At 43.8% G+C, this 21,262-nt stretch overlaps 2 protein-coding genes across 2 annotated transcripts; both read right to left on the bottom strand.

Moving 5' to 3' along the window:
- Positions 1-1,759: 1,759 nt before the first annotated feature.
- LOC115005150 (BTB/POZ domain-containing protein kctd15-like) lies at positions 1,760-7,029 on the bottom strand (the record flags this gene model as incomplete). Its single annotated transcript, XM_029426961.1, has 4 exons — positions 6,369-7,029; positions 4,855-5,030; positions 3,392-3,536; positions 1,760-1,783 (listed from the first exon to the last, which is right to left on the bottom strand). Coding segments are annotated over exons 1-4 (372 nt in total), but the record flags the coding sequence as incomplete, so codon positions are not given.
- An 8,631-nt stretch (positions 7,030-15,660) lies between these two features.
- LOC115005149 (carbohydrate sulfotransferase 8) lies at positions 15,661-19,396 on the bottom strand. The gene is made up of 3 exons (XM_029426960.1): positions 19,282-19,396; positions 18,032-18,072; positions 15,661-17,202 (listed from the first exon to the last, which is right to left on the bottom strand). Exons 1-3 carry the CDS (start codon positions 19,286-19,288, stop codon positions 16,231-16,233), a joined length of 1,020 nt encoding a protein of 339 aa, XP_029282820.1. The 5' UTR covers positions 19,289-19,396; the 3' UTR covers positions 15,661-16,230.
- Between the last annotated feature and the right edge of the window lie 1,866 nt (positions 19,397-21,262).

Here is a 21,262-nt window from a genome sequence, read left to right as displayed (position 1 = left end):
ATCCCCAGGACATGGGCTTCCTCCAGACGTTCCCAGTTCACCCGCACTACCCGTTTGGGTTTACCAGGTCTGTCCAGAGTCTTCCCCCACCCCTTCCAACTCACCACCAGATGGTGATCAGTCGAAAGCTCTGCCCCTCTTTTCACCCGAGTGTCCAAAACATGCGGCCTCAGATCAGATGATACGATTACGAAATCGATAATTGACCTTTGGCCTAGGGTGCTCTGGTACCACGTGCACTTATGAGCATCCTTATGTTCGAACATGGTGTTTGTTATGGCCATTCCATGACTAGCACAGAAGTCCAACAACAAACAACCGTTCGGGTTTAGATCAGGGAGGCCCTTCCTCCCAATCACGCCTCTCCAGGTGTCTCCATTGTTTCCCACGTGTGCGTTGAAGTCTCCCAGCAAGACTACGGAGTCCCCTACTGGAGCCCCCTGCAGGGCTCCATTCAGGGTCTCCAAGAAGGCCGAATACTCAGAACTACGGTTTGGGGCATAGGCACAAACAACAGTTAGAGTTTTCCCCCCCATAACCCGAAGGCGTAGGGAGGCGACCCTCTCGTCCACCGGGATAAACTCCAACGTAGCGGCGCTCAGCCGGGGGCTAGTGAGTATCCCCACCCCGGCCCGACGCCTCACACCTTGGGCAACACCGGAGAAGAATAGAGTCCAACCCCTATCCAGGAGTACGGTTCCAGAGCCAAGACTGTGCGTGGAGGTAAGCCCCACCAGATCCAACTGGTAGCGATCCACCTCCCGCACTAGTTCCGGCTCCTTCCCCCACAGAGAGGTGACGTTCCACTTCCCCAGAGCCAGCCTCTGCTGCCCGGGTCTGGTCCGTCGAGGTCCCTGACCATCACTGCCACCCGTGTGACAGCGCACCCGACCCCAGCGGTTTTTCCCATGAGTGGTGGGCACACAGGATGGATGGATGGGAGGCACCATGTAGCTTCTTCGGGCTGTGCCCGACCGGGCTCCGTGGCAAACCCGGCCACCAGGCGCTTGCTGTTGGGCCCTCCCTCTGGGCCTGGCTCCAGACGGGGGCCCCGGGCTTCCTCCGGGCAGGGTCTCTCCTTTCCTTTCCCTTTCTTTCATGAAGTCGTTTTTGAACCATTCTTAGTCTGGCCCCTCACCTGAGACCAATTTGCCTTGGGAGACCCTACCAGGAGCACTAGGCTCCAGACAACACAGCTCTCAGGTTCATAGGGACACACAAACCTCTCCACCACGATAAGGTGATGGTTCCCAGAGAGGACATTATATTATATACATTACATTACATTACATTATATTACATTATATTATATTACATTATATTATATTACATTATATTATATTACATTATATTACATTACATTATATTATATTATATTACATTACAGGTAATTTATCTGAATCAAACAGGTGAAATCATTTAATGCAGAACAATAACTTCAATAAGACAAACAAAGTGCAACATACAAAGAACAGTTTTTTTTCGTTTTCTTTCTTCATCATTCACCGAGGTGCAGTGGAAACAGGTGAGTGTTCAGTCTGCAGAAGGTTTGAAGACTGTCTGCTGTCCTCACATCAATGGGGAGGTCGTTCCACCATGTTGGAGCAGGATATCAAACAGGCGGGTTTTGTTTGAGGGTCTCTGGGTCCCACTCGCAGTGAGGGAGCAGCGAGCCGATTGGTCGATGCAGAGCGAAGTGAACGTGCTGGGTGTCTGGTTGGACCATGGCCTGGATGTAGGAAGGACTTGATCCATTCACAGCACGGTGGACCAGCACCAGAGTCTGGAAGCAGATTCGGGACACCACTGGTAGCCAGTGAAGGGAGTGGAGGAGCGATGCATTGTGGGAGAACTTGGGTAGGGTGTTACATCACATTACATTACATTCAGCACTCTTATCCAGACTCACAGTGAACTCACTACAGACAGTCTCTCTGAGCAGCTTAGGGTGAAGGGGCTCAGGGGACCAATGGTGCAGCTCTGGTGTTGAACTCACAACCTTCTGGTGTTGTATAAGGAAGGCGGACCACCAGGCCATCACCACCACTCTGTATCATTATTATATGTATGTTTTGCATCTTGTTTTTATATCCTAATGTACTTTATTAATAATAATAATTAGAATAATTATAATCTAATAATTTTTATATTAATATAATAATAATAATAATAATAATAATATAATAGTCATAATATAATAATAATATTCTAATATAACTGGAAAGGAGGGTTCGGCCGATAGTCGAACCTCTGATCGAAGAGGAACAATGCGGATTCCGTCCTGGTCGTGGAACAACAGACCAACTCTTCACTCTCGCAAGGATCCTGGAGGGGGCCTTGGAGTACGCCCATCTGGTCTACATGTGTCTTGTGGATCTGGAGAAGGCGTATGACCGGGTCCCCCGGATGATACTGTGGGAGGTGCTGCGGGAGTATGGGGTGAGGGGGTCACTTCTGAGGGCCATCCAATCCCTGGCGTAGTCTTGGAGGAGAGGGGTTACAGTTCGGTGGCCTGAGGATCTCATCGCTGCTCTTTGCAGATGATGTGGTCCTGATGGCATCATCGGTCTGTGACCTTCAACAGTCACTGGATCGAGTGTGAAGCGGTTGGGATGAGGATCAGCACCTCAAAATCTGAGGCCATGGCTCTCAGCAGGAAACCAGTGGATTGCCTACTCCGGGTAGGGAATGAGCCCTAACCCAAATGAAGGAGTTCAAGTACCTCGGTATCTTGTTCGCGAGTGAGGGGACGATGGAGCGAGAGATTGGCCGGAGAATCGGAGCAGCGGGGGCGGTATTACCGGTCACTTTACCGCACCGTTGTGACGAAAAGAGAGCTGAGCCAGAAGGTAAAGCTCTTAATCTACTGATCGATCTTTGTTCCTACCATCACCTATGGTCATGAAGGCTGGGTCATGACCGAAAGAACGAGATCACAGGTACAAGCGGCTGAATTAGGTTTTCTCAGACGGGTGGCGTCTCCCATAGGGTGAGAAGCTCAGCCATCAGGAGAGACTCGGAGTAGAGCCGCTGCTCCTTTACGTTGAAAGGAGCCAGTTGAGGTGGTTCATCTAGTAAGGAGCCACCTGGGCGCTTCCCTAGGGAGGTGTTCCAGGCACAGCTGGGAGGAGACCCCGGGGAAGACCCAGGACTCGGTGGAGAGATTATATCTCCTCACTGGGAACGCCTCGGGATCCCCCAGTCGGAGCTGGAGGATGTGGCCCGGAGAAGGAAGTTTGGGGTTCCTTACTGGAACTGCTGCGCCCGCGACCCGACCTGCTGCGCCCGTGACCCGACCCCGGATAAGCGGTAGATGATGGATGGATGATATAATCATAATATAATAATAATTATAATATAATAATCATAATATTTCCCTGCAGAGACTTACCTTGAAGTCTTCGGGCAGCAGCAGTCTGCAAGTGCGCAGGAAGCCGAGGATGAAGCGGAAGATGTCTCCGTCTCGGTCGATGAAGTAGTGCTGCTTCAGACTGTCCAGCACGATGGGCTCAGTGCCGTTAAACAGACGGCTGATCCTGCACACACGGAGGAAAACCTGCGTCACGGAGCCTTTAGAGCAGTGGTGTCAAACAAGCGGTTCGGGGGCCAAAACCCGCCCGCCAGAGGGTCCAGTCCGGCCCGCGGGATGACTTTGCAAAGTGTAATATTTTTTTGTTTTGATCATAAGTAAACTACTGTTCCAGATACCTGTGACAAAATGTTTTGTGCCTTTGTAGATACACTGATCTGTACATTGTAATGCAAATGTGTAAATGATAAACAAGCATAATATTGTTGAAATTGCAACTTTTTTTCTTAAGAAATTTCAGGTTCATAATGTTTTGTAAAAAGATAGTTCATTAAATTTGAACATTTTCAGAATGTGCTTCTATTTTTTTGCACTAAAACGAAGGGGAACATTTGGAGTTGTTGTTATTGATAGGTTGTTTTGCTCTGATTTTACTGGTCCGGCCCTCTTGAGATCAAATTGTGCTGCATGTGGCCCCTGAACTAAAATGACTTTGACACCGGTGCTTTAGAGCAAACAGGCCGAACAGCAGAGAAACGTGGAGACAGGAGGAATTTAAACGTGAACATTAACAGGATCTCGTTCACCTGCGGCTCGTTCACCTGCGGCTTGTTCAGCTCGTTTAGCTCGTTAACCCGCGGCTTGTTTATCTCGTTAACCTGCAGCTCGTTTATCTCGTTAACCTGCAGCTCGTTTAGCTCCTTAACCTGCGGCTCGTTTAGCTCCTTAACCTGCCGTTTGTTTAGCTCGTTAACCTGCGGCTCGTTTAGCTCCTTAACCTGCGGCTCGTTTAGCTCGTTAACCTGCAGTTTGTTTAGCTCGTTAACCTGCAGCTCGTTTAGCTTGTTAACCTGCAGCTCGTTTAGCTCGTTTAGCTCGTTAACCTGCAGCTCGTTTAGCTTGTTAACCTGCAGCTCGTTTAGCTCGTTAACCTGCAGCTTGTTTAGCTCCTTAACCTGCAGCACGTTTAGCTCGTTAACCTGTAGCTTGTTTAGCTCGTTAACCTGCGGCTCAATTAGCTCGTTAACCTGCGGCTCGTTTAGCTTGTTAACCTGCAGCTCGTTCAGCTCGTTCAGCTCGTTCACCTGCGGCTCGTTCACCTGCGGCTCATTCACCTGCGGCTCGTTCACTGCCGCTCGTTTAGCTTGTTCACCTGTGGCTCGTTCACCTGCAGCTCGTTCACCTGCAGCTCGTTCAGGTCGTTCAGGTCGTTAACCTGCGGCTCGTTCACTGCGGCTCGTTTAGCTCGTTCACCTGTGGCTTGTTCACCTGCAGCTTGTTAAACTGTAGCTCGTTTACTGTGCACCACCTGCGGCTGCTCTCACCTGGACTCGGGGTATTTGGTGAGCGTGGCCAGGCTGCTGGTGTACATGTGCCCCCCCACGTCGATGTGCACGGGGGCGTTGGCCTTGGTGAGCTGGGCGGGGGACGGGATGCCCTGCGTGGTCATGGGGGACACGGGGGAGCGGCTCAGAGACACTCTGGACAAACTCCGTCCCTCCTGAGACGGGACACACGGGGTCAGAAACAAACAATAAAACTTTATTTACACGTGTTACACATCAAACTCTAACGTGTTTCTAGAAGGTTCTGCCTGCAAACACGAATAAGAAGGACAGAAAGACCTGAAGGAGCAGCGCCACAGAGTGTCAAGTTATCAAGTTATAAAGTCATAAAAGATGTTTGAATAAAAGCTTAAGTCATAAAAGCTTCTCTGCTTCAATACTTGTGTACTTTTACTGCTGGTTGAGGATGAAGAGGATGGTGATGACACCCCCCCCCCTCACAGAAGGTCTGTGGGTTGTAAGAAGAGCTTTGAAGCATGAAAGGTGAACAGGAGGCGGCTGCAGCTCTGTGTCTCTGCCCCACGGCCGGCACGCCGCCCCGGGCCAAACCGACACACACTGCCCCCTCACCCCCCCTCCCCGGCTCTGTCTGCAGGAAAATAACTCTTCTGCTGCACCAGACTCAGTGTTAAAAACACAGGAAATAAGAGAGTTTGTGCTGATTACAGGCTCCACATTATAATCACATGTCAGGACTGAGACAGGAACGTGAAGTTACTTTTAAAAAAGTCCCACAAATATAAAACAAATCAAAACACTGGAAGCTGCAGACACTCCGTTTGATTGACAGGTCTTTAAATAAACAAGACCCAATCAGGTGGTGATGAAAGTTTCAGGAAAACATTCTGCATGTAAGAGAAACTGAACTATAATCAGCTCATGAACAGACTCGCTCTCGCTTATGTGGGAACAACGCCACACGCCAGACTCTATTAAAAATCACAATATTTAAGGCGGACTTGCTAAGGACAAACCTTGAGTAGCGCCTCATCCTTATTTTAAAGATTATCCCTGTAGTGTACGGCCTTTTGGTTAATTCGGGATATCAATTGTCAATGAACTACAACTTAATTTTGATCCTTTTTACTTTTACCACAGTGTCACACGGATCTCTACCGCCCACACGGCGTGTTTGAGGGGAAAAGATGGCCGGAAATACAGGAGAGCCAGCAGTAAAAGTTCAGGTTTCGTTTGAAAAACATGCTGCTTCGGAACATTTGATGTATGCCGAATTAAACCGTGTTTCATCTTAGTACAGAACATATCCAGTGTTTATGTATCTATAATATATGAGTGTGCCGATAACAACGAAGACTTAAAACCGTCCTATTTCAAAGTGAATTTGGTATAACAGCGCATATCGGGGCTCCTCCAAACCCCGGGGAATGTAATCAGGATTTCAGGGTTTTTACATCGTAAACTTGAAAACTTTGTGTTTAAATCTCACGTTAAGATGCGCATGGCTTGTTCGGTGTAAAGCAGCGAGTTCTTACCTGAGAGGACACCGACACAGAAGACATGGAGTCCGGCGTCTGTCTGCACCGTCCCGGGGTTAGAAATGTGAGGATATCGGTTGTTCTTCAATTCACGTCAGGCTGTGTGTGTGTGTGTGTGTGTGTGTGTGTGAGAGAGAGAGAGAGAGAGAGAGAGAGAGAGAGAGAGAGAGAGAGAGAGAGAGAGAGAGAGAGAGAGAGAGAATAAAGAGGAGTGTGCCCGGGGGCCCTTCTGATCCCCGGGGGCCGGGATTAGGTCACAATAAACCGGTTTCTTCTTCTCTGTTTCTGTTTCAGACTCCGCTGCTCCGTCACTGAGATGCTTTATGAGAATAATTTAAAATAAACCTTTTTCTTCTTCTTCTGTTCCCAGTCTGCAGCTCTTCTTCTCTGCCTGCTGTCTGTCTGCACATGCAGCTCATATTTTAACATCAAACATCCCTCCGGCTCTGGAGCCAAATGACGTCTATCGTCACGCTCTGTGCCGCTCTGTGCGCCCGCGGCTCAATGCGTCATTTCAATTATTGCGCGCTGGTAGATGGAGATGTGCGCTGCGCCGGCGGGGCCGCGCACACAGATCCGCGTTATTGTCCTCATGTCTCGGCTCAGTCCTCACAGTGTCCTGCTGCTGTCTGTGGGAGGAGAGCACACGGGGAGCCGAGCCGTGGTGCGTTCATGTGACTGCAGCAGGAACCATTTTGTGTCCGCTGCGCGCGGCATTACGCACAGACGTGCCCGCGTGGTTGCTAAACACATTTACACGATATATAGCCAATAATCTGTAAATCATGTAAAACACTCACTTCCTGTTTGGACTCAGATTACATGTTGTGTAAAACTTTGAGTTATGTGAGTTTAAATAATACATTAAAACTATAAACAAATGATTGATGATGATTTTTAATCTAAATGAGACATATCTTGGTAAAATAAAGGTTATAAATAAATATATAAACATTTAAGGAAGAATCATGTTGATATTTCTGAAGTGTTTCTCTATTTATTATTATTTATTATTATGAGTTCTAAATGATTATTTATACGTTGAGTTGATCTGAAATCGTCTTTGTCACAGTCTGGTTGCATTTTGGTTTCCTGTTTTATTTTGAAATGTTCACTCCCCCTTGTGTCATGTCTAGCTGTACTTCCGGTCTGTGTGTTTTTCGCCCCTCCTGATTGTTAATGTGTTCCTCCTGTGTCTATTGTCTGTGTTCTAAGACGAGAAAAAAGGTTCTGATGTCATCTCCACTCTCCGATGTTACAAAGTTAGTGTTTGTACAAACAGGATATGATGTGAAGATGTGACAGTTAATGATTTCTTAGTGTTTTTACAGAAGTATTAAAATATAACGGGTGTGATTTTGAACAAAATGCTACAAATGTACTCATTCATACATAAAGACATTTACACAAACATCAGAGATGTGATATCTCTGACTTTCAAATGTTGACATAGATTGAGAACTTAAATAATGTTTAAATATATCTGTTTCTTACCAATGTAAATCATTGTTAATAATCATTGTGAGGAATAATTAACATCAACATGTGATCAGACAGTCTCTTCACATATATGAATATTTATTATGATTATTAAGGATAATATTATCATTAAAGTTGAACCCTAACCCATCCATCCATCCATCCATCGTCTACCGCTTATCCGGGATCGGGTCGCGGGGGCAGCAGTTCGAGTAAGGAACCCCAATCTTCCCTTCTCCGGGCCACATCCTCCAGCTCCGACTGGGGGATCCTGAGGCGTTCCCAGGCCAGTGAGGAGATATAATCTCTCCACCGAGTCCTGGGTCTTCCCCGGGGTCTCCTCCCAGCTGGACGTGCCTGGAACACCTCCCTAGGGAGGCGCCCAGGTGGCTCCTTACTAGATGCCCGAACTACCTCAACTGGCTCCTTTCAACGTAAAGGAGCAGCGGCTCTACTCTGAGTCTCTCCTGATGGCTGAGCTTCTCACCCTGATCCTCATCCCAACCGCTTCACACTCGGCTGCGAACCGATCCAGTGACTGTTGAAGGTCACAGACCGATGATGCCATAAGGACCACATCATCTGCAAAGAGCAGCGATGAGATCCTCAGGTCACCGAACTGCAACCCCTCTCCTCCACGACTACGCCTCGATATGCTATCCATGAAAATCACGAACAGGATTGGTGATAAAGCGCAGCCCTGGCGGAGGCCAACATTCACTGGAAACGAGTCCGACTTACTGCCGAGTATCCGGACACAACTCTCGCTTTGGGTGTACAGGGATTGGATGGCCCTCAAAAGTGACCCCCTCACCCCATACTCCCGCAGCACCTCCCACAGTATCACCTGGGGGACCCGGTCATACGCCTTCTCCAGATCCACAAAACACATGTAGACCGGATGGGCGTACTCCCAGGCCCCCTCCAGGATCCTTGCAAGAGTAAAGAGTTGGTCTGTTGTTCCACGACCAGGACAGAATCCGCATTGTTCCTCTTCAATCAGAGGTTCGACTACCAGCCGAAACCTCCTTTCCAGTACCTTGGAGTAGACTTTACCAGGGAGGCTGAGAAGTGTGATACCCCTGTAGTTGGCACACAATCTCTGGTTCCCCTTTTTAAATAGGGGAACCACCACCCCGGTCTGCCAACCCCTAGGCACTGTCCCAGACTTCCACGCAATGTTGACGAGGCGTGTCAACCAAGACAACCCCTCAACACCCAAAGCCTTCAGCATTTCTGGATGGATCTCATCAACCCCTGCGGCTTTGCCACTGTGGAGTTGTTTGACTACCTCAGTAACTTCCGTCAGGGAAATTGACGATGATCCCCCATCAGCTTCCAGCTCTGCCTCTACCATAGAGGGCGTGTTAGTCGGATTCAGGAGTTCCTCAAAGTGCTCCTTCCACCGGCCGATAACCTTCTCAGTTGAAGTCAGCAGGGTCCCACCCTTGCTGTACACAGCTTGGATGGTTCCTCGCTTCCCCCTCCTGAGGTGCCGGATGGTTTTCCATTCAGGGTCTCCAAGAAGGCCGAATACTCCGAACTGCGGTTTGGGGCATAGGCACAAACAACAGTCAGAGTTTTCCCCCCCCATAACCCGAAGGCGTAGGGAGGCGACCCTCTCGTCCACCGGGGTAAACTCCAACGTAGCGGCGCTCATCCGGGGGCTAGTGAGTATCCCCACCCCGGCCCGACGCCCCACACCTTGGGCAACTCCGGAGAAGAATAGAGTCCAACCCCTATCCAGGAGTACGGTTCCAGAGCCAAGACTGTGCAGTGGAGGTAAGCCCCACCAGATCCAACTGGTAGCGATCCACCTCCCGCACTAGTTCTGACTCCTTCCCCCACAGAGAGGTGACGTTCCACGTCCCCAGAGCCAGCCTCTGCTGCCCGGGTCTGGTCCGTCGAGGTCCCTGACCATCACTGCCACCCGTGTGACAGCGCACCCGACCCCAGCGGTTTTTCCCATGAGTGGTGGGCCCATTGGATAAAACAGGATCAAACAAGTCGCCCTTCATATTACTCAGTATCCTTGAAGTAGCTCTAGGTATCCCAAAGGTTGGTGACCCCTGGTTTAGCATGTAGTGTTTAGCATGTAGCATGTAGTGTTTAGCATGTAGCATGTAGTGTTTAGCATGTAGAGTTTAGCATGCAGCATTTAGCATGTAGTGTTTAGCATGTAGCATGTAGTGTTTAGCATGTAGCATGTAGTGTTTAGCATGTAGAGTTTAGCATGCAGCGTTTAACATGTAGCATGTAGTGTTTAGCATGTAGCATGTAGTGTTTAGCATGTAGAGTTTAGCATGCAGCGTTTAACATGTAGCATGTAGTGTTTAGCATGTAGTGTTTAGCATGTAGCATGTAGAGTTTAGCATGCAGCGTTTAGCATGTAGCATGTAGTGTTTAGCATGCAGCGTTTAGCATGTAGCATGTAGTGTTTAGCATGTAGCATGTAGAGTTTAGCATGCAGCGTTTAGCATGTAGCATGTAAAGGCGTGCCGTAAACCCAACAGGAAGTCAGTGAAACATTTTAGCAGATGTTTTCCTTTGACAGGCGCCGCACTTTGTTCTCCTACAGATTGAATGAACTTCAACATGTCAGAGTTTTTCTGTAAACACTTAAACACAACAAGAGGAATTCAAATGGAAGAGTAAGAGCAAACATTGAAACATTTATTTTATTACATTAAAAAAAGACTCAAAATGTTTGTTGGTTCAGATACTCCAGCAAATTTACTTTAGTGTTGTTTTAATTAGTTTGAAATGCTGAATAAAAAGAGTCGCCGTCACCGTATCAGGGTAACACAGTAATAAAAAACACACACACACACACACACACACACACACACACACACACACACACACTCTCTGCCTACAGCAGAACTTCACTGAGTAAACCAGCAGAAAGAAGCCTGCAGTTTCTCCTTTAGGTGAAGAATCGTGTTAGAACTTAAAAATTCAAATATTTCCTAAAGCTGCTCGAGGCGGTGCTTTGTAATCTGTGTGTGTGTGTGTGTGTGTGTGTGTGGGGGGGGGGGTTCTTTTTTGATTGTAGACGTGCAGGATGTAAAACGTCTGTTCTCACCTTCCTGTTGCTTTAAAGCTGAATCTCTATTTAAATGATTCCAGATCGTTCAGAGACGAAGAGCTTCGCTTTGTTTCATGTGACGCAGCTCCGTCACTCCGTCACGTGAGGAGCTCCTCCTGAGATAAACATAAACTGTAAATACCAAATAAAAGAAGTCTTCTTACACAATAAGAACGACCCCGTGAAGCTCTGGTGCCCCCTGCTGGGGGCCGGGACCCTCATGTTGGGAACCAGTGCTCGTGTGTGTGTGTTCATTGTAATGAAGGAACATGATTTTTATTCTCCAAGTATTACGACTTTGTGTTCTCTGAATATTAATAATAATAAATACAAATTTCTCTCTAAAATGTAATATTTATTCTTTAATTATTCCGATATTTATTCTTTAATTATTCCGATATTTATTCTTTAAATATTCCGATATTTATTCTTTAATTATTACGATATTTACTCTTTAATTATTACAATATTTAGTCTTTAATTATTACGATATTTATTCTTTAATTATTACAATATTTATTATTTAATTATTACGATATTTATTCTTTAATTATTACAATATTTAGTCTTTAATTATTACGATATTTATTCTTTAATTATTACGATATTTATTCTTTAATTATTACAATATTTATTCTTTAGTTATTACAATATTTAGTCTTTAATTGTTACGATGTTTATTATTTAATTATTACGATATTTATTATTTAATTATTACAATATTTATTCTTTAATTATTACAATATTTATTCTTTAATTATTACGATATTTATTCTTTAATTACAATATTTATTCTTTAATTATTACAATATTTAGTCTTTAATTATTACGATATTCATTCTTTAATTATTACAATATTTATTCTTTAATTATTACGATATTTATTCTTTAATTATTACAATATTTATTCTTTAATTATTACGATATTTATTCTTTAATTACAATATTTATTCTTTAATTATTACAATATTTAGTCTTTAATTATTACAATATTTATTCTTTAATTATTACGATATTTATTCTTTAATTATTATGATATTTATTCTTTAATTATTACAATATTTATTTTTGAATTATTACAATATTTATTCTTTAATTACGATATTTATTCTTTAATTATTACAATATTTATTCTTTAATTACGATATTTATTCTTTAATTATTACAATATTTATTCTTTAGTTACAATATTTATTCTTTAATTATTACAATATTTATCCTTTAATTACAATATTTATTATTTAATTATTACAATATTTAGTCTTTAATTATTACGATATTTATTCTTTAATTATTACGATATTTATTCTTTAATTATTACGATATTTATTCTTTAATTATTACAATATTTATTCTTTAATTATTACAATATTTATTCTTTAATTATTACGATATTTATTCTTTAATTATTACGATATTTATTCTTTAATTATTACGATATTTGTTCTTTAATTACGATATTTATTCTTTAATTATTACGATATTTATTCTTTAATTATTACAATATTTATTATCAAATCAAAATCAAATCAAATTTATTTGTATAGCCCAATATCACAAATTATACATTTGTCTCAGTGTGCTTTACAGACTGTACAGGTTACGACACCCTCTGTCCTTAGACACTCGCATCGCACAAGGAAAAACTTCCTAAAAGAAACCCCAAAATTAAAGGGGAAAAAATGGAAGAAACCTCAGGGAGAGCAACTGAGGAGGGATCCCTCTCCCAGGACGGACAGACGTGCAATAGATGTCGTGTGTACAGGATAAACAACATAGTACAAATACAACATTTGACAGAAATTATGTTGTGTTGGAAAAAAAAGAAATAGAAAGTTTGGATGAATCCAGGAAAATATCAAAAAGGCTTCCCGGTGTCCAGCAGGACCAGGGCAGCAGGCGCAGCCACGATTCATGATCCTGACGTAAACTTTATCAGTGGCAACCTGCCACATGAGAGACAGACACTCCGGGGATGATACCCCGGATGGTGAGTTAGTAACATACATTTATATAAATGCATACAGATAGAGAGGGAGAAGAAGAGAGAGGGCGGGGAAGAGAGAGGAAGAGAAGGAAGAGAGCAGGGAGGTGTCCCCCGGCAGTCTAAGCCTATAGCAGCATAACTAGGGGCTGATCCAGGGCAAACATGAGCCAGCCCTAACTATAAGCTTTATCAAAAAGGAAAGTCTTTAGCCTACTCTTAAATGTGGAGAGTGTGTCTGCCTCCCGAACACAAACTGGAAGCTGGTTCCACTGGAGAGGAGCTTGATAGCTGAAGGCTCTGGCTCCCATTGTACTCTTAGAGACTCTAGGAACCACAAGTAACCCTGCAGTCTGGGAGCGCAATGCTCTAGTTGGTTTATAAGGTACTATGAGCTCTTTAAGATATGCTGGAGCCTGACCATTAATTGATTTGTAAGTCAGGAGAAGGATTTTGAATTCTATTCTGTATTTTACCGGGAGCCAGTGCAGAGCAGCTAATACAGGAGTAATATGATCCCGTTTCCTTGTTCTAGTCAATACACGTGCCGCTGCATTTTGGATCAACTGAAGAGTCTTAAGCGACTTTTTGGGACAACCTGATAACAATGAGTTGCAGTAATCCAGCCTTGAAGTAACAAATGCATGGACTAGTTTTTCTGCATCATTTTGAGACAGGATTATTCTTTAATTATTACAATATTTATTCTTTAATTATTACGATATTTATTCTTTAATTATTACGATATTTATTCTTTAATTACAATATTTATTCTTTAATTATTACAATATTTATTCTTTAATTATTACGATATATTCTCTGAAATACTTGACTAAATCTCTACATTTAAACCTGAAGTGTGTTGTTTGGCAGCTGACGTGACGCATCAGGATCAAACTTAACGCTTCACACGTCAGAGGAAAGAGAAACTTTATCGTTATCAGTTTTGAATGTTTTTCACTCACAAAGTGTCGTCAGAATAAAAACCAGCACATCTCAGTTTCTGGATAAAACCATGTTTATTTATATTATTCACATCACCCATAATACATCAGGTGTGGCAGTGATAAGGCTTTGAGGTCGACTTCCTGTTTGTGACGTCAGAGACTTATACCAATACAGAATTTACTAAATTAACAAATTTACGAGAAAAAAACAGAAATTCTCTGAGATTAAAGTGATAAATATACACAAATCTATCTGTCTGTGTCTGTCTGTCTCTCTGTCTCTGTGTCTGTCTGTCTCTGTCTCTGTCTCTCTGTCTGTCTGTCTGTCTGTCTCTGTGTCTGTGTCTCTGTCTGTCTGTTTCTCTGTGTCTGTCTGTCTGTCTGTCTGTCTGTCTCTGTGTCTCTCTGTCTGTCTGTCTCTGTCTGTCTGTCTCTGTGTCTGTGTCTGTCTGTTTCTCTGTGTCCGTCTGTCTGTCTGTCTGTGTCTCTGTGTCTGTCTGTCTGTCTGTCTGTGTCTGTCTGTCTGTCTCTGTCTGTCTGTCTCTGTGTCTGTGTCTCTGTCTGTCTGTTTCTCTGTGTCTGTCTGTCTCTCTGACTGACCTTTGTGTCAAATGTTTATTAGTTTGTACCCTAACCCAACACTAACACAGGGGGTAAACACAAAGCAGAGATCCGTGTGATACAAATCTCGTTATTTTATAACTTTCTGGGTCAAAGATTTGTGTAAACTGCATTTCCTGTCATCTGTAAATCAAAATAAAAGCACAAAGATGTCAAAATAAAACGATGATTCTTGTTCCCTGATTACACACCAACTGCATTATTCTCACTGTGGTCGTATAAAAAGAAGCAACATATAAAACACATTTTTATTCATAATAATATAAAGTGATATAAGATTATTCCCTTCCATTCCTATTATATTTACATATTGCTTTGTGACTGTAGAGTGTGTACATTACTGCACAGACAGTACATTATATATAATATACTTATTATTCATGTCTATAAACATTTAATGGAAACTATTTAGATGTTCAAGTTTTAAACATAAAATGCATTTTGATGGTTCCAGATTCTCAAATGTTTTTCTCAGAGTGAACTGAATATATTTGTTTTTCAGAATTATAATACATGTTTATATATTTCCTGATGTTTTAATGCTTAAAGTTACTCTTTAAGTCATTTAAAATAATCTGAGATATAAGATATAAATAATAAATGAAGAATTTAAAACATTCAGTCGGTTCAGTCATAAACAGTTTTTATATCAAGAAGTGAAGATAAATAAATAAATTATAATGTTTGTCTGTCACTGTCATGAAAGTCGTATTAAACATATAGTTTAACTTTAGTGCATAATAAAGTCACCCCAGCTGCATTGTGGGTAAACTACTCAGAGTTACACAATAAAATGTTTCTGACGGAGAGCGCAGCAGGATGTTTCCCCCGGGAAGGTAGTTCCTGTATCCCCCCGAGAGTCTGCCAGGTAGAAGTACCAGGTACTAAAGAAGTACCAGGTACTAAAGGAGTATCAGGTACTAAAAGAGTGCTAGGTACTAAAGAAGTACCACGTACTAAAGAAGTACCAGGTACTAAAGGAGTACCAGGTACTAAAGAAGTACCAGGTACTAAAGGAGTACCAGGTACTAAAGAAGTACCAGGTACTAAAGGAGTACCAGGTACTAAAAGAGTACTAGGTACTAAAGAAGTACCACGTACTAAAGAAGTACCAGGTACTAAAGGAGTACCAGGTACTAAAAGAGTACTAGGTACTAAAGAAGTACCACGTACTAAAGGAGTACCAGGTACTAAAGGAGTACCAAGGAGTACCAGGTACTAAAGGAGTACCAGGTACTAAAGGAGTACCAGGTACTAAAAGAGTACTAGGTACTAAAGAAGTACCACGTACTAAAGGAGTACCAGGTACTAAAGGAGTACCGGGTACTAAAAGAGTACCAGGTACTAAAAGAGTACCAGGTACTAAAAGAGTACCAGGTACTAAAGGAGTACCACGTACTAAAGGAGTACCGGGTACTAAAAGAGTACCGGGTACTAAAAGAGTACCCGGTACTAAAAGAGTACCAGGTACTAAAAGAGTACCGGGTACTAAAAGAGTACCCGGTACTAAAAGAGTACCCGGTACTAAAAGAGTACCAGGTACTAAAATAAATAGCAGAAAAAGCAAAACCGAGCAGCCGAGCGGAGTCGTACCAGAAAACTTAATTTAGAAAACTAAATCTGCACCAATATTTTAGATTTAAAGAGGAGACGAGTCGCTCTCACTCAATAAACTTGTCCGGAGTTTGGCTTCATATCAAACTAGTGTGAGCATCTTTACCCCCCACCCCCCTCCACCCCTCAGTGCAGGTCGTTGAAGGGTTTGGGATAGTCGAACATCAGGTAGTCCATGTAGTAGAAGTCGAAGGCCTTCTGCCTCTCGGTGGCGTTGAGCTGTGAGAAGTATCTCTGAGTGATTCTGGACGAAGTCCTCTCAGCTCGCGGGTTTCTGTCCTTGAAGTCGGGGAACGTGAGGTTTCTCGGCGCCCCGACGCTGCGCAGCAGGAAGTCGGCCTCCTCCCGCAAGCTCTCGAACTTCCCGATAAAGTTGTAGCGGAGGAGACAGGGGCTGCACAGCTGGGTGACTGGCTCCCAGTGGATGTCCATGCCCACCGGCCGCCGCACGTCCAGCAAGTACTGCACAAACTCCCTGAAGGTGACGCCGGCGCCGGTGCGCAGCGCAGCTTGCGTGGCGTTGGCACGGTACCTGGAGATGATGGGGCGTCCAAACACCGGGTGGTAGTACGAGTTGGGACTCTCAAACTTGTCCCGAAACGCAGACACAAGGCGCTCGAAAGGCTCCCTGACAAACAGCACTTTGGTGTAGGAGCGGAGTCTCTCGGCGATGCCGGCGTGTTCGTAACTCTCCAGCCGCCACAGGTGGTTGCCGTAATGCGCCGCGTCGTGAGGGATGTCCTGCGTGGAGGTGGCGCTCCCCCCCAGCACCATCAGCACCCGCTTCCAGTTGGAGCAGCCGGCTTTGGGCACCTCGCAGTACAGCAGCCGGGACTGGTCCTCCACGTACACCCGGGACACCTGCCGCCCGGAGACATGTCGCTCATCGACGCCTGGTTGGTATTTGGCACAAACGTCGGTCAGCAGGCGCCGGCGGGATGCCTGAGTCTCCGCCAGCCGCTGCTGCAGCAGCTCCTCCTCTCCGCCTGCAGCGGTGGTCTTCAGAAGCAGCTTCCTGTGACGCTTAGTAACGGGAGCTCTGGAAGAGTCCAACGCCTCCAACGCAGAGGAAACTAATTTCACTGCAGAGAGCACGTCCTGAAACACACACACACAAACGTTACATACACACACACACACACACACACACACACACACACACACACACACACACACACACACACGGTAAACACACACACACGTTAAACACACACACACGTTATTAAAGTATTAAAATTATAAAACACATTTAATCTGACAGAAGATAAAAATCTTCTGTCAGATTAAATGTGTTTTATAATTATTCTCTGAAGTTGTTTTGAATCGTTTTCTCTTCACGACTTCGTCTTTACTTTCAGCTGTTGACGTGATATTTGATCTTGTTAACACTTTGATGAAAGCTGCTATATAAATAAAGTTATTTGTATTAGGCTGCAGATTCAGGCTGTTAATAATAAACTCATTGAACACCACATATATCTTTCCTATAATAATTCATATTTATGCTTGTATCATTTTCTTGTGTGTTTTTCTCATGTTTTTCTCACTTTGACATTTTATTTATTGATATAAATCTTATATCTTTAAACCTGCGACGCTGTCCCTCCACCCACCAGCAGGGGGCGCCACATACTTACTGCCAGACCTCACTCTATAATCATTGTTTTCTGTTTAAATTAGTGGTTTAAAATGATGTATATTATTATATTATGATGTATAGTATATGAAACAGAAGCCTCAGATTTCCTCATGTTTTCATTTTACACAACATTCAAACTTTCCTGAAATATATTTTTAGATATACATTTAAATTATTATTACTTTGTTGTTCTCATGAAGGAGAATTATTCTCTGTGGAATGTTATGAATGTTTACGTTTATACTATAATTACACGGAGCTGTCAGCAGGTAAAAGTGTGTGGCTCACCTGCTGTAGGGGCCACCTGGGAGCCAGCAGTCCCTTTACACCTGCAGACAGAGAGAGACACACAATGACACAGCAGCTTCACACACGACCTGCACACACACACACACACACACACACACGATGACAGAGTTCATGTTGGAATGCTTTCTCTGTATTATTCCAGGTCTGAGCGTCTCTTGTTATTCTGCTCGTTGTGATGTCGTGCAAAGAATCGCTGTAAATTACTTTTTTTTAATTTGAAATTTGTGATAAATGTCAGTAATTCATAGAATAAAACAATAAAATATTTATTAATATAAAACCCGAGGACTCTGAGACGACATTAGTCTGTGGATCAGCAGCGTCACATTTCTATCGGAGTCTCGAAGAGTCGGAGACTTGAATTAGCTAACTTCCTGTTAGCGGAGGGCTAACAGGAAGTTAGCTGCACTCTCAGAGCCGAACATGCAGAAGATCATTTCTATGAATGAATTTATACTCGGAGTCTTCATGCCTCACTGAGCAGCTTCCACAGGACTCAACGTCTCCAGCTCTTTACCAACATCTCATTATATTTTAGCAAAAACATAAAACGGTTTTATAAGAAGAACAATCATTTGATATGAACTCATAAGGAGTTGAATATAGAAGTTAAACACACATACAAATATTTTATATTGAAGACATTTAATAAACACAATGTTTTCAAAGCCATCATGAAATAATATTTAGTTGACACACACGCACATCCACACACACACTGTTGACACCCACACTCAACAGGAGGCAGATGATGCTCAAAATAACTCTGGCAGCATCACTGAATGTTAACTAGGAAACACACACACACACACACACACACACACACACACACACACACACACACACACACACACACACACACACACACACACACACACACACACACCAGATGGCCTCTCAGCAGCGTCCTGACTGAAGGTTATTTATTACCCACAGTGCACCTCTCCGTGGTCTCGGTTCTGTGAAGAAGTTAACTCCCGTCACCATAGCAACATGCTGGATTGTTCAGGACAAAAGTCCAAAGAATAATAAGAATAAGAATTTACTGAAGTAAAAATCTGAGGACTGAAACTAAAAAATACTTTTAGTCAACTTAAAACTGAAATCTGATCATCAACGTTCGTTTACGAAAAGTATCACAGCTTTTTTTGCTAACTTTAGCTAAGCAGCAGCTGAGCCTCATACAGGTGTGTTTACCCCGCACCTCCCACAGGACTCTAATTAATTACCCAGCATGCCTCGGTGCCAGCATGCCTCAGCTGGGCTGCAGCCCAGCTGAGGCCTGGTGGCCTGCGACTGTAGCGCGCTAATGATAGCACCAGCATCAACACTGTCACAGGAGAAGCTCGTATCTCCAGAGAGAGAGGAGAGAGAGAGAGGAGAGAGAGAGAGAGGAGAGAAGAGGAGAGAGAGAGAGAAGAGAGAGAGAGATAGAGAGAGAGAGAGGGGAGAGAGAGAGAGATAGATAGAGAGAGAGGAGAGCGGGTTGGGAGAGAGCGATAGAGAGAGGAGGATCGAGAGAGAACAGTTCGGGGAGAATGCTCCTCGTAGCTCTTCTTCTCTCTATCTCTTGCGTGTGCGCTTCGCTCTCTGCTCCGCTTTGCTTCGTCTCTTCTTCTTCTCGCTCTCTCTTCTCTCTTGCTCTCTCTTATTCTCTCTCTCAAAATGCTCGTTTCTCTCGTTGCGCCTGCTCTTTCTCTATCTTCTCGCTATCTTTTTCTCTCTCTCTTCTGCGGCTCTCTCAATATGGTTCTATCTCTTAGCGGTCAAATCTCTACTTTTTCGCGCTATTCTCTCTCTCTAGTTTATTATAGACTTCCGTCTTCTCCTAGCTCTTCTCTAGAGAGGGAGAGAGAGGTGCGGAGCGCGAGAGAGATGAGAGGCAATAGTGCACGAAGGGGGGGGGGGCGTGGGTAGAGCATGAGAGAGCGAGAGGGGAGAGAGACACGAATGATTAGATAGCATAGTGTATAGAGAGGCGAGTCTCATCTCTCTCCTATTCTGCGCTCTCTTCTCTACTATCCCTCTTTTCTCTCTCTCTTTTCTCTCCCTCTCTCTCTTCTCTCTCTCTTTTCTCTCTCTCTTCTTCTCTCCTCTCTCCTCTATGCTCTCATCTCTTTTCGTCTCTCTCTTCGTCTCGCCCTCTCTCCCCCTCCGCCTTACGCTTTTTTTCTACTCTCTCTTCTCTCTCTCATCATCACTGTCACAGGAGAAGCTTGTATCTCCAGAGAGAGAGGAGAGAGAGAGGGGAGAGAGATAGAGGGGAGAGAGAGGAGAGGGTTGAGAGAGAGAGAGAGAGAGATAGGGAGTAGAGGGAAGAATAAAAGCTCACAGCTCGCTTTCTTATCTGACTTGGTTCAGTTATTTCTTGCCCTGTGTATGAGAGCAGTGAGTGGATTACCCTCTTCTGTCCGTTCTTTTTCTCTAGACCGAAGAAGAAACTAGAGGGAGCATCCATCTCGGTGGCGTTTTGAAACCGGGACCGGACCAGTGCACCCTGTACTTTAACGTCTAGCAGGTTGGCTAAAGCCATTTTCTTAATTTTGAGGATTTCAATATATCCTCGATCTCTCGTGGACTCACTGATTTTTTCTAGTTCCACTATATCACCCTCCAGGTCTTTCATAGATCTGGTGATGTCTTCTGTGACATTGAGGGTTTGCTGTTGACAGATCATTTTTATTTCAGTCTTACCATGGTCCCACCACTGCCTAAGACTGCTAAAATCACCCTTCCTCTGCCTAAAAACACTCCAGAAATATATAAGGACCTGTCTAAAATGTTTATCAAAAGTAAAAACTGAGTTAAAATGCCAATATGCACTTTTTGGCTTTACGTTTCTAATAAAAACATTACATAAAAGCAAAGCATGATCTGTAAAACCAGCCGGAATGATGCTGCACAGTTTATAAATATTAAAATGATGTTTAAAACAATAAATACGATCTAACCTGGCTGAGGAAATCCTATTATCTCGATGGTGAGACCATGTATATTGTCGATCATCTGCATGCATTCTTCTCCATACATCCACCAGGCCATGGGAGTGGACCAGCTGCCTCAGAGCATTCTGGGACGCTGGATGGTTGCGATCTAAAGATGCATTTTCTGTGCAGTTAAAATCCCCTCCCAAGAATAAGAAATCCTCCGAGGCACAGCCATTTAACACATCATTAACTTTTTGTAAAAACAGCTTCCTCTCTGCACCGA

This window comes from Cottoperca gobio, unplaced genomic scaffold, assembly GCF_900634415.1.
Source record: "Cottoperca gobio unplaced genomic scaffold, fCotGob3.1 fCotGob3_270arrow_ctg1, whole genome shotgun sequence".
Classification (NCBI taxonomy): domain Eukaryota; kingdom Metazoa; phylum Chordata; class Actinopteri; order Perciformes; family Bovichtidae; genus Cottoperca; species Cottoperca gobio.
The sequence above is the reverse complement of the archived record's forward strand: the minus strand, read 5'-3'. Positions and strand labels throughout refer to the sequence as shown.